Here is a 17,868-nt window from a genome sequence, read left to right on the forward strand (position 1 = left end):
AGGACATCAAGAGACAAATTTGAAAAAGCTATCCAAAGTTCCTATAATGCTGACATTGATGTTGGAGACAGAAAGTGTATGCACAAACTGTTATGACTCAAGCTGTTAAGTATGCTGGAGGTGGAGAAATGTGTGAAAAACTTTGACATGCCAAGACAAGTTCATGTCTCTATGCAATATGCAGACACTGATAAAAATTGTCACTGAATACACTACTTGTTAAATTTAAGTAATAGAATTGAATTGCATATTGAAGTTGTCTAATACATAAACATATACCTACATTTACCCAAAGCTCATAAAAAGTTAAGAAAAAGTCTAAAAATCATTACTGTGGCTGCTTTCCACTATAAGCAGTGTTAAATTACTTACTTTTTAATACAAAGCTGAAAAAATGCATACATTATTGAACAAAAGAGAAACAAAGCAAACATTGCAATCACTCAATTACAGTCAAAGGGGAGGTAATACACCTTGATTTGGCAAACCAAATAGCAAGCTCTAATTTACAGCTAAATGATTCCTTACTATTACTTGATGGTAAGAACAGAGCAATGTAGGTTTTATAAATAGCTTTTGTTTCAAATATGAAACCATATTTCTGACATGAAGCTTGTTTTCATTTATTCACAACAACATATATGGTGAACAAAACACATATCGCTTAGTGCACACAGTAATCAAATGCTGAGATTTGGAATAATGTGTTCTGAGACCACAAGTTGCAAAACACCCTGAGTATGAAGGTTTTCTATCATGGGACTTGGTACATGAAGAAAAAAGAGATCTGGTTTGGTGGGAGAGAGCAGTATGTTCACCATGCAGTTATACATCAAGAATGTTTCAACTGTATGAAGAGAGGTTGGGGAAGAAAAACTGCCTGTGTAAAGAATGCAATACAGATAGGACTTTTGCAGAGTTATATTTGGAATGAAGGGTTGAAAACTATTATTTTAAGTGAAAATATCCCTCCCTGCCCCCTCGACAAAAGGAATGCAGAAAAGTTCCAATACTGTTTACCCAAAAATGTAATGTACCAATATGTTGTTGTTGTTGTGGGGTTTAACGCCATTTTTCAGCACGATAGGCTATACATGGCGACCAGTATTAATGGTACCAATATGAGAAACATGCTGAACATAGAATAGGTGTCAAGGAGTTTAATTCTAGGATAAGAAATAAGACCGGTATAATAGATATTCAATGTGACTCGACATATAATAATTCAATTTACAGGCTGAGGCAATGCAGCATGTGCAGTTTTGTGCACAGTCCTTATTTTTACAATGTTCTCTGCTTTGATCTGCTGAGTGTGTCTCTAAAGTTAAATGATCAGTACTGATACATAAGTGATTGTGACATAAGTGGCTTACATATAAAATCTCCCCCACCCCCACCCCCTTTTGGGGAATTGTTGCATGTGTTAAATGGTATTTAACCATATAGGCCAATCTATGGGTACCATCATATGAAATTCTGCCATCAGGCCATACTGTGCTCTTTTCCCTATGGCCTGAGCTATCTACTTCCACTCTCCAGTGTATAAAACCATCCCCATCTGTCTTTTGTATAGAATTTTTCTCCAAAACCACATTCAAACCATGATGAAAAGACTCCATTATGATTGTCATATGTAAAAACCACCAAATTGATACCCTGTATGCACGTGGTAACCATGGAAACAACAAACTCCTATTATGGTATAGGTCGCATATAGGACTCACGGTACTAATTCCACTCCAATGGTAAACATATGGAAACACTATCATATTCAAAATTCAATAACTTAAAATTTATGGGTGCTGATAATGACACCTATAATTTTTCGTGCACATCTAACCTTGGTGCAAGCTTATATGTGGAGAACACCATATGACCCGCGGCAATTTGTTTACATACATGTACATGAAACACGTGTTATTGATTCTGCACCAAATGAATCAGGTGTTACTTTCAGTATTGAGTACTCCTGAGTCAAGCCTGAAAAAATGCTAAAATTGCATCAGTAGAAATTTGTCAATATTTTTTTTACATTACATATAGGATAAGCTCTCGAAAGATATTTTTCCTAAAATTTTAATTTTCATTATTAACCAATTATGGACCACCAAACCTGTAAATACTCTATTATTTCTTCACCCATTTCTAGACTGGTTCACAGTTCTTCCGTATAATTAGTACCGTGTGTCCTGTAGCCAATTCAACATGCCCAATCCCACAACATTCCATAAATATAAACTAATTCTCAGGGTAGCAGGCCTGAGAATTAACAGTTTATATTTATGTGAGCAAGTTACTCTGATTCCCTCTTGTTATAGATTCATTTGAAACTGAAACACAATGACATTTGGTATTTATTATGGTCATAATGAAGAAATAAACATATCAACAAAACTTACTGCTCCAATGATTTTTCAAAGAGTTAATGCCCTTTTTGAGTATAATATGACAAATGGCAAAATGTTGTGCATGAATATACTTTTTTACAATTTTAGTTGGTTGGTGTGAAACTGAATACATACTAAGATCATCACTGGCATATATGCATGCTGACCAGCCATTGTTTTACTTTTTGGTTACTATGACTTGTCTTCATCAAGGGGTTTGGGGTATGTTGCTGGAGAGGCGGGCTTATCGTATGAGCAGATTTCTTGCAATTCCTCTATTTAATCTTGTCATGTCAGAAATGAGGAAGATTTCAGCTTATGTGTGAACTCTCTCACATTTCCTATCATGACTGTCTTTACACATTAGTCAAAACAAACAGCCAGTCTGGTACAATTATGGCATATAAGTTGGTAACTTAAGTTCTTTCTTGATTGATCAAGTCCCAAATTCTCAAAACTTTAGCATGAAACTCGAGCTCAAACTTCCGAAATCAGATTTGAAACTTAGGATACACCTGTGTCATTAAAATTTGAGAGCCAAGGCAAGGGACTTGTATGAAGATAAGTCTGATTGTATTGTGATATGAGCTGTGTTCCAATGAAATTTATAGATCTTAGAGATGAAAAGTTTAAGGAATAAAGGCCCCTGGAATTCTTGCAGTTGAAGGTATTATTCTTCCATTAAGTCATCTTAAGGAAAATTGATGGTGTACTTGATTATTTTTTTAATTAACATTGAATTTTACTTGAATTTTGCCAACAAATGTTTATCCCCTTCATACTATAACAGTTCTTTTTTTCTTTCAACAGGATGATCTTGATTACGATGAGATTTTTGCAGCAGTAAAGGGTAAGTTAATAAAGGATACATATAAAATCCATAAATGTCATATTTATCAATTTCTCAAATGTGGTTTTTATGTAGTTTAAAATATATTGGCCATTTATATATGGGATCCTTCAAGGATCCATACTTCAGCCACTATTATTTTTTGCTCACCAGTCTTTGAGGCCAAGCGAGCTAACCAGTGGTATAGTCATGTATCCATCCTGTGTCCATCCATTAGCTGTTACTAGTTTGGAGTTAATCTTTCTTGGATGTCAATTTGACTTGGATTGTGGGTGTTTATTATCAAAATCTTGGACAAGTTCAGTAATCAGTGACATTTATGCATATCAATGAGGTGATCTTGCATTAGATTGGTTGACTGCTCTGGTGACCTAGTGCTAAGAGTGTCTGCCTTGGATGTGGGAGGTTGTGGGTTCGATCCCTGGCCAAGTCATACCAAAGACTTAAAAAATGGTACTAACAGCTGCCTCGCTTGACATCAGCATCAAGAGGTTAGTGTTAGGATAATGTGACTGGGTGGGAGATCATGCTACATGTCTATGGCATGATGTCCCAGTGCTAGACATCACTATAAACTGCCACACTGCAGACATCGTAGAGATATGACTGAAAAATTGTTAAAGCTATGTTAAAAATTCCTAATCACACACACACTCAAATTAGATTGGTTAGTCTTTTTACCACTCTGAAAGTCATATCTCAGATCTGGTTATGATCAAACTTTGAATGTGTGCTTATACAGGGTTCCCACCCTATCGGGGAAAAAGTCAGGAGAAATGATTTTAAAAAATTCCGACCGTGAAAAGTCGTTAATTTTGCAAATATTGATGAAAGTCAGGAAAAATTGTGAAATTTCCGCCAGCACTGCCATTTTATGAAATGGTGCTTTAGCCAGATATTGCGCCATTGTATGGAATGGTGCTTCAGTCACATATTGTGCCATTGTATGGAATGGTGCTTCAACCACATATTGCACTGATGTATGGAAATGATTCTTCAAAACTCTGTTTTGATAAGATACTAAAATTTGAGAGAAGGATATCTAGGTTAGTTCTTTTGGTACCTTTTGACACCCCATCGCATGTAAATCAACTTAGAAACTCGTACCAATTCATGTGGTTTTATATTGAATGGAAAATTTAATGAATAAAACTTTTCAAAGTCAAGACATTTACCATAGTTACACATGTGCTGTGTTTTAGCTATGTGAAGATCACTCAATGAGTCTTAAATTCAGCAGTGTTCTTTGTCTTATTTTACCCTACAATAACCACACAAAAAAACTTAACAACCGGTATACAGAGTAGAATTGCTTTGTTCAGGGTTGTTGTGCTGGGAAACCCTCCACTTTAAAGTAAGTCCCTTCAATGGACAGTTTTAAGAGAACATACCATTACCTGATGTCTCGTGTCAATTTAACATGATACTCTATCCACATGGAAAAATGATTGGGGAAAAAAGAAATGAACATCCCATGTTACTGATGTGTATGGGGGGGGGGTGTGGTTAGCCGTTGGTATCCATATTAACAGTGCTGTAAATCGGGTAATAGTGTGCCACGGGGGAGATTAGTGTTTATTATATAGTAAAATGTTTCCTTTACTAGATAAAGTATTATTATTATTATTATTATTATCATCCTCATCAAGATTTATTATATTTTACCTTTAAAAGACCTGTGCTTCCTACAGAGAGCATGATTATATTTTTAAAAAAAAAACACAATTGTCCATTCTTGTGATTGAATAGTTTAACAATAAAACTAATCAGAATAACTTATTCTAAAATTAGAAAGATAAACTTCTCAAATGAACAGACACAGTAGCAACATTATGGCTGGACCAATAAAGCAGTATATATTGATATTTCATGCTGAATCTGTTGGGCTTATCAAAAAAAAATTTTAATTTAACTGAGGAAACTTTGATCATACTGATGAAATGTGTAAATGTATTTTCAAGATGTTTACATACCTGCCATAAATCACTGGAATCTAAATGAGATCACCACTGTCCAACGTGAAATTGAGATCTGAAATTGAAGCTTGCGTGTCATGCTAAAAAATATGATTGTGTACTCCCAAACCCTCTGACATGATTGTGTTTCGAGAAAACACAATTTTCAGTAATCTTTAACACATTAACCCCTAGCAACGAGTTAACATGGCAGGAGGTAGTAGCCTACTGCCGAGCTCTGTAGTGTCATGGTCATGCATGATACACTAAAGTGGGTGGTATTATAGAAAGGTAGACAGATGTAGCTCAACAATGATACCAAATAATCTGGAATTTCTAGTTGGACTACAAAATACAGAGGGAAAAACCTCATTTTTTGGACCAGATATTTTTCTACCCAAAATTTGCCCGTGGTCAGAATCCGATTTTATGTCTGGATTCTTGACTTTTTGGTCTCAGATCTAAGGCAAACCGGTATGAACTGCAGACAGACAGATGAACCTTTGCAAAAAGTAGGATAAGATTTCCATTTGGAATAAAGAGTGGTCTCGATACAAAAATAATGGCGTATTTAGCAACAAAAAGAAGAACTTCTACCCTTCTGCTCATGTGTGAGCCAAATAGCCAATGATAATAGCTAACACAACTAGATGTATGTTATTGAAAGATCACCTGGGATTTGGTGTTTTTGGATCTATTCAGAAATAGCTTTCAATATGTGTTTCCTACTTGAATTACAGGTGAAAACGACAAAAACCTGCAGGGGTTAATGTGTTAAAAGAAAAGGAAAAAACAATACCACTTTCACTATATTCCCGTTACATGTAGCATGTATAAACGATAAAGAGTCATGATTGGAGCTGACGTAAGACTCCCATGGGCAGTTTAAGTAGCAGGAGTTAAAGACAAAGAGGTCAGGTATTAACAACTGTTTTACATATTACTTAACTGACTGACAATAGCTAGAGAGATGTGTTTGAAGGCTGCAGTGGGTGGGCCCATTGTGCTAATTTGCATAGGTAGGATCAGAAAGTGGAATAACCCATTATAGGTTATCAGCAAGATCCTAGATACATGTGCAAGAACAAAGGTTATTATATATCATTGCCTTGAATGGGAATGTTTAAGCCATATGTATAATATTTCTGAGATTGTGAACAGTGGCAGTGGGTTTTTTTTAAGTCGAATTTTACTGCATATAAAGAATGCAAAGCATGATCATTTCCTTTGTCGGAATATTGTTCAAGTGTAATTCATTTTTTAAGCCGATTTAGGAAACAATTAGCTATCAGTAAAGCCCAACAAAAATAATTTCAGAATTCTTGGTTGATGAAGTTTTACACTGTGAAGCACACAAGCGAAAATAAAGTTGGTGGGGGTGGGGCTTTTAATTCTTTGCACTTACTGCAAGGAACACATCGCCATACGTCAATTTGGTTCTGACCAGGATTCACTCAGAGAATCCAGCAGAGAAGTTTGAACACCAGGACCAGCCAGTCTTTGTTGAGTGTAGTGATGAACATTAATGACACTTGCATTACCTTCAAACCCCTTTGAACCCTATTGAATTTATATTTGAATTGTACCTATTGCAACGTTATATGACAATATTAAAAATGGGGAAATTTTGGGCATGTAGAAATTGGAGTCTGGGCTTGTGGATTTCAGTCAGGGCTTGTGAGTTTATTTAAGTCATGAGCCCAAGGCCTGTGTCTAAAAACATATTTCTCTGAGCACTGATCTTGTTTGGCAAGGGTGTTATTTCCTTTTGTCACATGTGCTTGTTGAGTCTAAGTGATAATGGTAAGGGTATTTCTTTACGTCACATGTGCTTTTTGAGTCTAAATGAGATTGGTAAGGGTGTTATTTCCTTTTGTCACATGTGCTTGTTGTGTAAATATTTATGGTAATGGAACCGATGTACCACAATCCTAAAATTGTTATGGTTTTGGGATAGAAAGATAAGTATTGTTTCACTCTTAATGTAGTATGTATTGAAAGTTAAATTATTTTTGGCTCTCTCCTTTTGCTAATTCATGAGTAGAAGTTGATTAGGTTAATTAAAGGTGACGAAAATATAGAAGTAAGAATCTTGAGATCGGCTAGTCTGTGTTTTTTTTCAGCCAGGAGAAAGATTAAGTAGGCTAGGATGGGCAGAGGGAGTCTGGTTACTGTTACCTTTTCATGGTCTGGTGTTCTTCTTTTCAATCAGCTGGATTGGGTGAAAGTTCCATAGTTTGTGTTCAAACCCACCCCTTCCCACTACCCAGTTCAGGTTAAGAAGCATTCTTGGTGTCAAGAAATTTTATATAGTGTTAAAAATTCTAACAGAGTTTGAAAATAGAATAATAACAGTCGTCGTAGATTTAAATTTGTATACCAAACTGTTCCCATATCATTGGTAAATTGAACTCAGATTAAGGAAGCACTTACAGGTAGACATGCTTGAATAGAAATCATCAATACCTCATATACCCAGTCCTAAGCAGTACAGTTTAAACTCACATATAAGTCAAGTCAAACACAAAAGTAAAGATCCTGATCTACCATAGCATAATGTGCCTACATACCAGGGTCTATATTGTTTGTTCTAATGATTACTTTTAACAAACTGCACAGACCCAGATCTGCCAGGGCATTATTCAGTTGGATTCGACTTGTAAGAGAGTAAATACAATACTTTAGGATTAGGTGATATTTAAATTTCATTCTTGCAGTTGCTTGTTAGACAAAATAGAGAAATGTTTATTGTTTGATCATTGCTGTTTCCTTTTGCAGTTTTGTCAGCTATAGCAAGCATCAATAAAGCTGTGGATACGGGTAGTACTCATGGGACACTGTCTGCACTTAATGATCCCGATGCCTGTATTCCTAACGTCGATGACCATCATGAAGACAGATATCATAAATGCCTTGCTGCAGCCAAACATAAGAAAATGGGGGTATGAATTGTGTTTTTCTTCATGTAAAAATAAACAGTATTAAATTGTTTGCAAAATATCTAGAATTGTTTAGCTGACCGGGCCACATGGAGTCATGATATGGTCCTTCGTCTGTCATGTGTCGTCATTTGTTGATTCACAGTTGTTGTTTATAGCTTCTCCAAAATGGTTGAACAGAATTTAAAAGAGGTCTTGCCAGCTTGAAGCTCTTTCAAGATTGTTCCTGTGATTCTGACTTGTCATCAGACATGCTGCCATTAGTAGAAAAAAAACAACATTTCAATGGCTTCTCAACGGAATTTGACCAAATGTGAAATCAGACATCCTCATACTAAGCTCTTTCTAAATTTGTTCGGATGATGCCAATCCACTGTAAATATGGACCCAATTTCTAAAATTAGAAAAACATTTAAATGACTTTTCCAAAACCAGTGAGTAGAATTTGATGAAACCTGATAGAAAGAATAACAGTTTGCCTGTGAAAGCAAGGAAATTTCCCCATAGAGAACTATTGAGAACTGTAGGTTTTGGAGTACAAAGAGTTCTCACTAATGCAGATTTTTTGACAACTAAAAAAAACCCAACATACTTATAAACATAATCTTAGAACACAAGATGCATTCATTGAAAAAAAACCCGCTCCAGTGGCCTAGTGGTTAGAGCATCTGCCTTGGGTGCGGAAGGTCGTGGGTTCCATTCCCATCTGAGTCATACCAAAGACTTACAAAAATGGTACTAACAGCTGCCTCACTTGTTGCTCAGCATTAAGATGTTAGTGTTAGGACTGGTCGACCTGGTGTCAGGATAATGTGACTAGGTGGCACCTCATGCTACATGTCTGTAACATGATGCCCCAGTGCTAGACATCACTATAAACTGCCACACTGCAGACATCATAGCGATATGACTAAAAATTGTTAAAGCTACGTTAAAAAATCCTAATCACACATGCACACACATTAAAAAACCATAGGTTATATAAATCAGTAGTAATATAAAAAAAAACTTGTAATAAATAAGCTGAAGAAATATGAAATAGAAATATAACCAAAAAAACAAAAAAAATTATGGATGGGATTAGTTTGGAAAATAATTATTTTTTTTTATAAAGGATTTTACTCAATTGCATTTTTCAGTTGCTGGTTGTCAAGGAAGCATCATGTTGGAATGATTGAAGAAGTCATGATGGACCTATCCATGAATTACTCATTAAATTTAAAATGATGTAAATCTGATTGATGAACCAGTCCATAAATTATTTATTAAATTTAAAATGACATAAATATATTTTTATCCTTTTTGTGTCATGAAGTTCTATATTCAGATTTAAAAAGAGATGTTTCTAGTTGTCAACAATAAATATTTCCAGATTACAGGTCAACTTAAAGGTAGTTCAAGTTCATTGCAAAGTAAAGTTGTCCTCAAGTTGCATTAAAAGTAAACATGAATATTTACAAAATAAGGAAAAAAATATTACTTTCTCATTGGGAAATGAACTGGTTTATCCTGCATTGCAGGCAGCTGACAATAATTTGTATTTCATTGAAAGTTTCATACAGTGTATTTAAATGTTGCTTGATGTCCCAGATACTCCACTGCCTTTGTTTCTAAAATGAATACAACAGTAACAATGTGAAGAAAGATAGAAACTTAAGGATATGTCAAGCTTATTGTTACTATTCAAAGACTTAGGAGTTGTATTTTAGGAGTAGTGAAAATCACATGCCCTTTTTGATCATAAAATGATTTGGGGCCAAACAGTCACCAAACCCACAGCTAACTTTCCAGGAATTTTCAGCAAAGTCAGTTCTCATGCCCGTGTGGTTTAATTGTTTGGTAAAATATGGTTCTTTTTCATAAGCTTGCCTTTGGTTAAACTTTTTTCTCTTCACAGACATGTCTGTTTGAAGCAGACATCAGTAGTACGGTCCAGTTTATGTTGATGATGTTTTAGCTATATGTGTGTAATCAAATATCAACATGGGTATTTAAACAAATGATAAACTGCAGGATGAAGTCACAGCAAGTTGAGAGAGAGAGGAGGTAGTATATATTAGGCAGTCACTGACTGATAGATGCAAAGTGAATTTTAAACCACATTTGAAAAAGAAGATGTAAAATTAAAGCAATGAGAATAATAGAGATAAGGAAGGTACAAACAGTGAATAAGGATTAAAGTAGAGGGCTGTACAATTGAGTACACACTGTCTCAGCATCACACAAATATACTATCAGAAGTTATTGATGTTGTTGTCATGTTAAAGTAAGCTGAAAATACTATTTACCAAATTTTCACATTCTATGAAAAGAGAGAGAGCTACAAAAAAGAATTGCCAAAGACAGATGACTACATCAACTTGATCATTAATATATTTTTTAAGCAGAGATCTTCTACACCAAGATGAAGAAAAGGAGAACTGTTTCCACTGGGGGTGTGGGGGGTGGCTCCCAATCTGGACTCCATACAAGCTCCAGCCTTATTATCCCTTGAACACATTTTTGGCTTCTCTCAAAATTTGACCAACTTTGATGATAGCATGTTGTCCAGAAGAAATTTCAAGTCAAAATGAATGATACTGACCCACCATCAAATGTAGTTGCCATTTTGAAAAGTAGAAAACCTTTAAACTGAAAGCCACTGAACTAAATTTGATAGAAAGACTTCACTGTTTACAGTTGGTGCTGATCTGCTATCTGATATGGCCAACTTGGTACCATTATTAAATATCAATAAAGCTTTAAATGATTTTATCTCAATAAGTTCATAATTTGACGGTATCCTAGTTCAAGGATATTTCAATTTTATACAGATGATGCCAATTCATGATCAAATAAATCCATCATTACTAAATGAAAGAAGAATTAAGGGAAACATCTACTCTTCAGAAGTTGACCAGCTTAAACAGAAAGCATACTGGCATCAAAACCTTTTAAACATATGATTCCAATGTACCATCAAATATGGATGAAGATTTTTAAAAGGAAAAGTCTTAAAACAGTTTTCATAACTTATGCAATCAACAGCATTGGAATAAAACATCCTGCTGGCCCAGTTTTCTCAGCCCTTTGGATTGGGCAGATGTCAGCCAGTTGCATAATCCAGGCCTGCCACTTATCTTGACTTACTCTTGATTCTTCTGATTTTTAAAAATGCCTCCAAAAATTATTTTGATTCATGATGGCTACACCTCCTTCATAGAGAACAAAAGTGATGTAGCAATTCTACAAGGAATACACTAGTCTTATTGTGACAGTCTATCTTGTTTACATTTTCATCTTTTATGCTGATATTTAGTGTTAATTAACAGTAAATATTAGCATAAAAGATGAAAAGGGAAAAATGATTTTCATGTTACGACTGTAGCGTAAGTTTTTTCATGTTACATAAATAGCATAATACATATGATCAGGAACACTAATCCTTTTTTTTTTTCTCTTTTTGGCATCCTGATTTTCATTCCACCCAAGGTGGCAGGTCTGGGATACTCATGCCCACTTGAGCTTCTTTTTGAACTTAAAGTTTAATTGGCTTTATATAGCCAAGATTGTGCTGGTGTGCCATTAAACCCTATATATACAAGCATACTTACTGGCTTGCAGTTAGGTCAGTTTCACGGTTACTGTGGTAAGACATTCATACTCATTTAACACTTTTTGTGAACCTGAAAATCTCTTTCTTTCCAGGAAACCTGTGATCTGCTGACCCATCATGAGATCTGTTCCCTGGTCGATGAAGTCAATCAGCAAGTTCATGAGGAACATGAGCGTAAGTAAAATGAGAATAAATATCAATCTAATATATATAAATGTCCAATTTAGTAAAATATAAAATTTATCAGTTAAACCCACAAAGATCTGTTGGAACAAGTGAAATTTCAAAAACTAATAATTTTTGCAAGAGTTATTGCCCTGATGGACTTGAAGCTGAATATAGTGTATAACTGGATCTTCTGAGCAGATTTTGACGAATGGCTGTGAAACTTCGTACATAATATGATTATCATCTGAAGATGTGCATTGTGACAAATCACTATCCTCCTGCAATTTTTTTATCAAGTTTGTCCCTTTTTGTTGCTTCATGTAGTTTATGACAGAATCTTGTCACTGCAAACTGACTCACATGTTTCAGTGGAATGATGTAAAACTTTAGAAATGTGCAAATGACATATCACAGTTCTCCTGAGATCTTTGTGTTTCTAGCCCATTTTGACTTTTTGATTTCTCATGAAAGAATCTTTTAAATGCAGCTTGTCTCCACTTTCATTGGATCACTATGAAGCTCTGTATATAATACAGTAAGTCCCTGAGATATGTAAATTGTGACATATGTAAACTTGCAGATACATGAATGAATCGTAAACATGCACAGACTTAATGTCTGGTCTACTTGTCCTGCTTTTGCAATCATTGAATCGATTGCACCCACAGTATATAGTTCTGCTTCATCTCTCATGTACATGGGTAAATCATTTCTAATTCATTTTTTCATAATTTCAAGGATTTTTGTTGTGTTTTGTTGAAGTTACCCTTCACCATGACATTGAAGCATAAGAATGATAGTAAAACCCAAATTATGTAAAAACAAACTTGTGTAGAAGTCTCAGTAATGGAACCCATATGTATCTCTGCAGTTTTGAAACCTATTGAAAGCTAAGTGTCTTGCAGCATCACTATGATTATTGTCTAAAGACATGTACATTGAGAAATCTTGACTTTTATCAGAGTTATTGCCTATAGTGACTTGCAGCTGGATGCAACTATAATAGAATTTGGTGGGTGTATCTGTTTGTTGGATTTCTTTGAAGTATATTACATATTATGGTAAAATTTGCATGTTGACCAGCCATTACTGTCTGTTCTTGCTAATGGGTCCATGCAAACTGCACAGACCCAGATCTGCTGGTGCATTATTTGACAGCAGATCTGAGTCAGTGCAGTTTGCAGTTTGTCTCAGCTTAGAGGTGCGTATATACAATATATTCACACTATTTTTGTAAGAATTCTGGTCTTTTTTTCTTTTTTTTCCACTATAGACTTGAGAGCTAGGTTCACATACAAGAGGGGTGTTGGTACATGTACAGACTTGCCAACCCATATGAATTTGCTCTTTGTCTTAAGAAAATTACCTTTAAAATACGGGCTTGCACCATAAAAGCAAAAACTACAGAATAATTATTGCTGCTGAAAGATCCGGATAATTTGGTTCATCTGTGTTTGATATGGATCTGAGTTTCATATTAGTATTAGTGAAATTAGAGAACCAGACTAACTTTACAGCAGCACCTCAGATGCTTTAAACTGCACCAATTTGTTCATGCAAAGCATTTGCATTATCAAATTGCTGATTACAGAATTTTCTTTTTTAAATGGCATCAGGCAAGCGATGCATGTTTAAGACAAAAGGGAAAATATACCTCTTGAAAAGTGTTAATAATCAACACAGAAGAATACAAAAGAATATTCAGATTTTTGTGAATAAAAGCTGGAAGGACACAATTGCGTTTATTGGACATCACATGCCAATTTGAGTATGTCTCATGGCGGGAGATATGACTGCCACTATCATTTGAAATTGAAAAAGAATTTCCAAGAATTAAATTGAGAGATAGCAACAAGCCATTGAGCTGCACAGGTTTTGGGACTAAAGTTTGTGCATCTGTACTAGTGGTAAATAAAATCTACGCGTACTTTACAAACTTTTCAGTTGAACATAATGTTTATCATTGCTGCATGTTTTGAATACCAAACTGTTAATTACGATTTCCAGCTTTACAATGCAGCATATGGTATTTTGTTACACCTTAATGAAAACTGGTCAAACTTAAGGAAAAAAAATCTACTGACTTACTGAGACGGGCTTGTCAGGGTTGGCAAGTCTGCATTTATGTGAGCATATGGGATACCATTCCTCTTGTTTCTTCCTGTTTCAGTCAATGATTGAAAACTATGATATCAGGACACGCATGTTAGAAGTTGAGTTCTGACATTGTCAAAAAATGCCAACTCATAATTTTAAAAATAACTTAGAAACAATTAGTTCCAGACAAAAGATTAAACTACTCTTTTCTTTACCAACTTTATCTAGAGCATTGACTTCTTCTTTCACAAGGATTATTTTTGTAAAAAGAGCAACATCACTTCCTGAAATTCATGATTTTATCTTTGAATTTATTTTTCAGGAAGTTCAGTTTGCATATGCTGCATTTAAATAGTTTCATTTGTGAAAATTATTGATGCTTGAAAATTAATATGAATAGCACTACACCTTATGTTCCCTTGGTTGTATTTCAGGTATTGCACTTTATGATACCTTGGTTGTATTTCAGCTATTACACTTTATGATACCTTGGTTGTATTTCAGCTATTACACTTTATCATACCTTGGTTTATATTGCGGGTATTCCATTTTATGATACCTTGGTTATATTGCAGGCATTACACTTATGATCCTTTGGTTTATATTGCAGGTATTCCATTTTATGATACCTTAGTTGTATTTCAGCTATTACACTTTATGATACCTTGGTTTGTATTGCAGGTATTCCATTTTATGATACCTTGGTTATATTGCAGGTATTACACTTTATGATACCTTGGTTTATATTGCAGGTATTCCATTTTATGATACCTTGGTTATATTGCAGGTATTATACTTTAAGATCCTTTGGTTATATTTAAGGTATTACACTTTATGATACTTTGGTTGTATTGCAGCTATTACACTTTATGAAACCTTGGTTGTATTTCAGGTATTATTGCAATTGGGAGAATTAATGAGGCAATAGAGAAAGGTGACCCAGATGAGACAGTGAAAACTCTTATGTTGCCATCTGCCAAACTTCATGACATTGATGAGAAGCAAGCATACCGCTATCAGGTCCTGCTCATACGGCAAAAGAAAGCAAAAGCAGAGGTGAACCATTTCTCCATCACTATTCCCTCACTCTGATTCCTTTATGTTATATAGGTGTCTTTCAATTAAAATATATTAAGCCATATTCAAAGTATCTAAGTGATAGTTAAATGCAGTCCTCATTTCTTTCCATGATCTGCTGAATTAAATATTTCTAAATTCACCCCAAGGTATTTAAGCTGGGAACAACTTTAAATATTGAATCCCTCTGATATTTTTATCCTTGGCAGATGAGGTCTATGACAAACAATAATATAATCTTGTTCTTGTCCTTTTTGTGTAATCGACATTTTCGGCTTTGGGGATTTTAATCTTTCAATATGTGACCTAGTATACATTCCCTTTCACCAGATATATTTTGTGTTACTGAAGAGAGAAAGAAAGTATATGGTCTTACTGAATAATAATAATGTTTCACTCACTTTAAAAGGAATTTTTTTTGTCAAGAGAGGCAACTTAGATATAGGTAAATGACTAACTTATAGAAGTTGTCTCCCTTGGAAATTGGGCTACTGGTTTTATTTGAAATGGTAGAAAATTCTTTTAAAGAAAATTTATAAAGTCCCAGAAATAACACATCAGATGTTAATATATATATAATTTAATGATAAGAAAAGAAAATTTGCAGTCATATATACATTAGTTAGAGCAGTCCATTTTTGATAGCAAAATTAAATATGAATAGCAGTATCTCTTATGCTTGGTTCTTCGATTTATTATTTAAATTGGTATCACTCGAACCTGACAAGCTATCACATTCTCAATACTTTGATGCAATAAGACCATACATGCCAACCATTATGCTTTTGGCGTAATCATTACCTTTTTTTCTAACCAAATTATCTTTGACGCTCAAAATTATAAAACTTTTTTTGGTACAATAAAAAATAAGAATTAAGTAACAAAAAATTGTTTTGTAATTTTTATTTCCATCTTCTTATTCTGCTTTAAATTTGAAAATATTCTCAAAAAGACGACTGCTACATAAGAATAGTACAAGAATAATTTCCTTTTTTGCTGACTTCTCCAGTGGCCTAATGGTTGGAGCGTCCGCCTTGGATGTGTGCGGTCGATTGTTTGAATCCTGCCTAGTCATATCAAAGACTTATAAAAATCGTACTTACAGCTGCCTCGCTAAGCGCTCAGCATTAAGAGGTTAGTGTTAGGACTGGTCGGCCTGGTGTCAGGATAATGTGACTGCCCCAGTGCTAAGCATCACTATAAACTGCCACACTGCAGACAGTGTAGCGATATGACTGCACACTTGTTAAAGCTATGTTCAAAATCCTAATCACACACATACACTCCTTATTTGCTATTTATGGCAACTGTATATGGCCCTTTTCCAAGAAAACAGGTTTCATTACATTTGAACTTTGCCTCACAGATTCATATTATTGATAAGCTAGTTAGTGGAATAGTCTATACTTTTACAGAAAACTGTACCACATTTACAGTGCAAGTTATTGATGTTATATGATGGAAAATGTTAGAGCAAATGGATGTTTACAAACTTCATAATATATCAGATCAGGAAAAAAACGACTAATCAACACTGCTTTACAAACTGTGAGAGTAATCTAATACAGCATGCTGGACACATGATCATGTTCATTGTAAAATTCCAGTTCACAATCATTCAGTAAAAGTTACACATGTCAACTACTTAAAGTGAGCGCTAAGTTTAAATTTTGCATATATTTTGTGTTTGTATTCTGGTTGTAATCCATATGGATTTTGCCCTTTGTGACCAGCTGGAGAACCTGGTCAGTATCAAAAGCAATTGTATCTTTTTCATACATGCTGTAATTCTGGCATGTAATATATAGATTAAACATTTTATGCCCAAATTACACTTTTTGGCCACTTATAAAATAATAATAGCTTATTCGTTTTTGGGGTTGGCATTGATGCAATAAGACTGATTAAAAGCATATCATAAGTTTCAACCCACAACTTTGATTCAGAACTAGTATAATTACAGGGATAAAATTAACCACTGGTCCATCAGCCTATGGGTTTTGAGGGGCTTGGTAAATTCGTCCAAGTTATGTTTTTATTTGATTGAGGTTTGAGTAAGGTTCAACAAAATATCATGTACTGCTATTGTAAAGTTGGCAAAAAATTTATTTATTTATTTATTTATAAAGTTTGGTATTCATTATGTTTAACTGAAAAGTTTGTAAAGTGCATGTTTACCTCTGGTACGGTTGCGCATACTTCAGTTCCAAACCCTATGCAGCTCAATGGCTACTTGCTCTCTCTCAACTTGACCTAATTCTTGGAGGAAAATAGTCCATTTCACATAACGGCAATTATACCTCCCACGATAAGACATACTAAAATTGACATGCGATGTCCAATAAATGTAAATATGTTCTTTCCCCTTCCAAGAATCGGAATATTCTTTTTTATTCTTCTGTACTGATTATGCAGAGTTTTTTGTTAGAGACTTGTTTTCCCTTCAGCATGTATCACTTGCTGGATGCCATTTTTAAAAATTTTAAATCAAGTTTGATCATGCAGGTGCTTGCATGAAAAAAATATGTGCAGTCAAAAGGGCCTGAGGTACTACTGTAAAGTTTGTCTAGTTCCCTAATTCCACTAAATTTAATATGAAATCAAGATCCAAATCACAGATGAGCCAATTATCTAGATTTTACAGCAACCATCATATTTCCATTGATTTTACTTTTATTCCACAAGTCTGTAGTTTGCGGGTCGTTTTGATAATGACTTGTGGCAAAATCTGAATGGCTGGCAGGTCTGTTTTAGCAAAAAATATTCATTAAACATCAAAAGAAAATGAATCACTTGGGTA

At 34.6% G+C, this 17,868-nt stretch overlaps 1 protein-coding gene across 1 annotated transcript in view; it reads left to right on the forward strand.

The window, feature by feature from the left end:
• Positions 1-17,868, forward strand: part of LOC149801336 (ras GTPase-activating-like protein IQGAP1) — a 275,437-nt gene that overhangs the window by 180,234 nt on the left and 77,335 nt on the right. Inside the window, exons 14-17 of the mRNA XM_089955390.1 lie at positions 3,198-3,237; positions 7,971-8,134; positions 11,819-11,900; positions 14,884-15,047. Coding sequence (XP_089811516.1) covers positions 3,198-3,237; positions 7,971-8,134; positions 11,819-11,900; positions 14,884-15,047 — 450 coding nt within the window. The remainder of the gene's footprint in view (positions 1-3,197; positions 3,238-7,970; positions 8,135-11,818; positions 11,901-14,883; positions 15,048-17,868) is intronic.

This window comes from Sinohyriopsis cumingii, chromosome 4, assembly GCF_028554795.1.
Source record: "Sinohyriopsis cumingii isolate HCF-2022 chromosome 4, ASM2855479v2, whole genome shotgun sequence".
Taxonomy (NCBI): Eukaryota; Metazoa; Mollusca; class Bivalvia; order Unionida; family Unionidae; genus Sinohyriopsis; species Sinohyriopsis cumingii.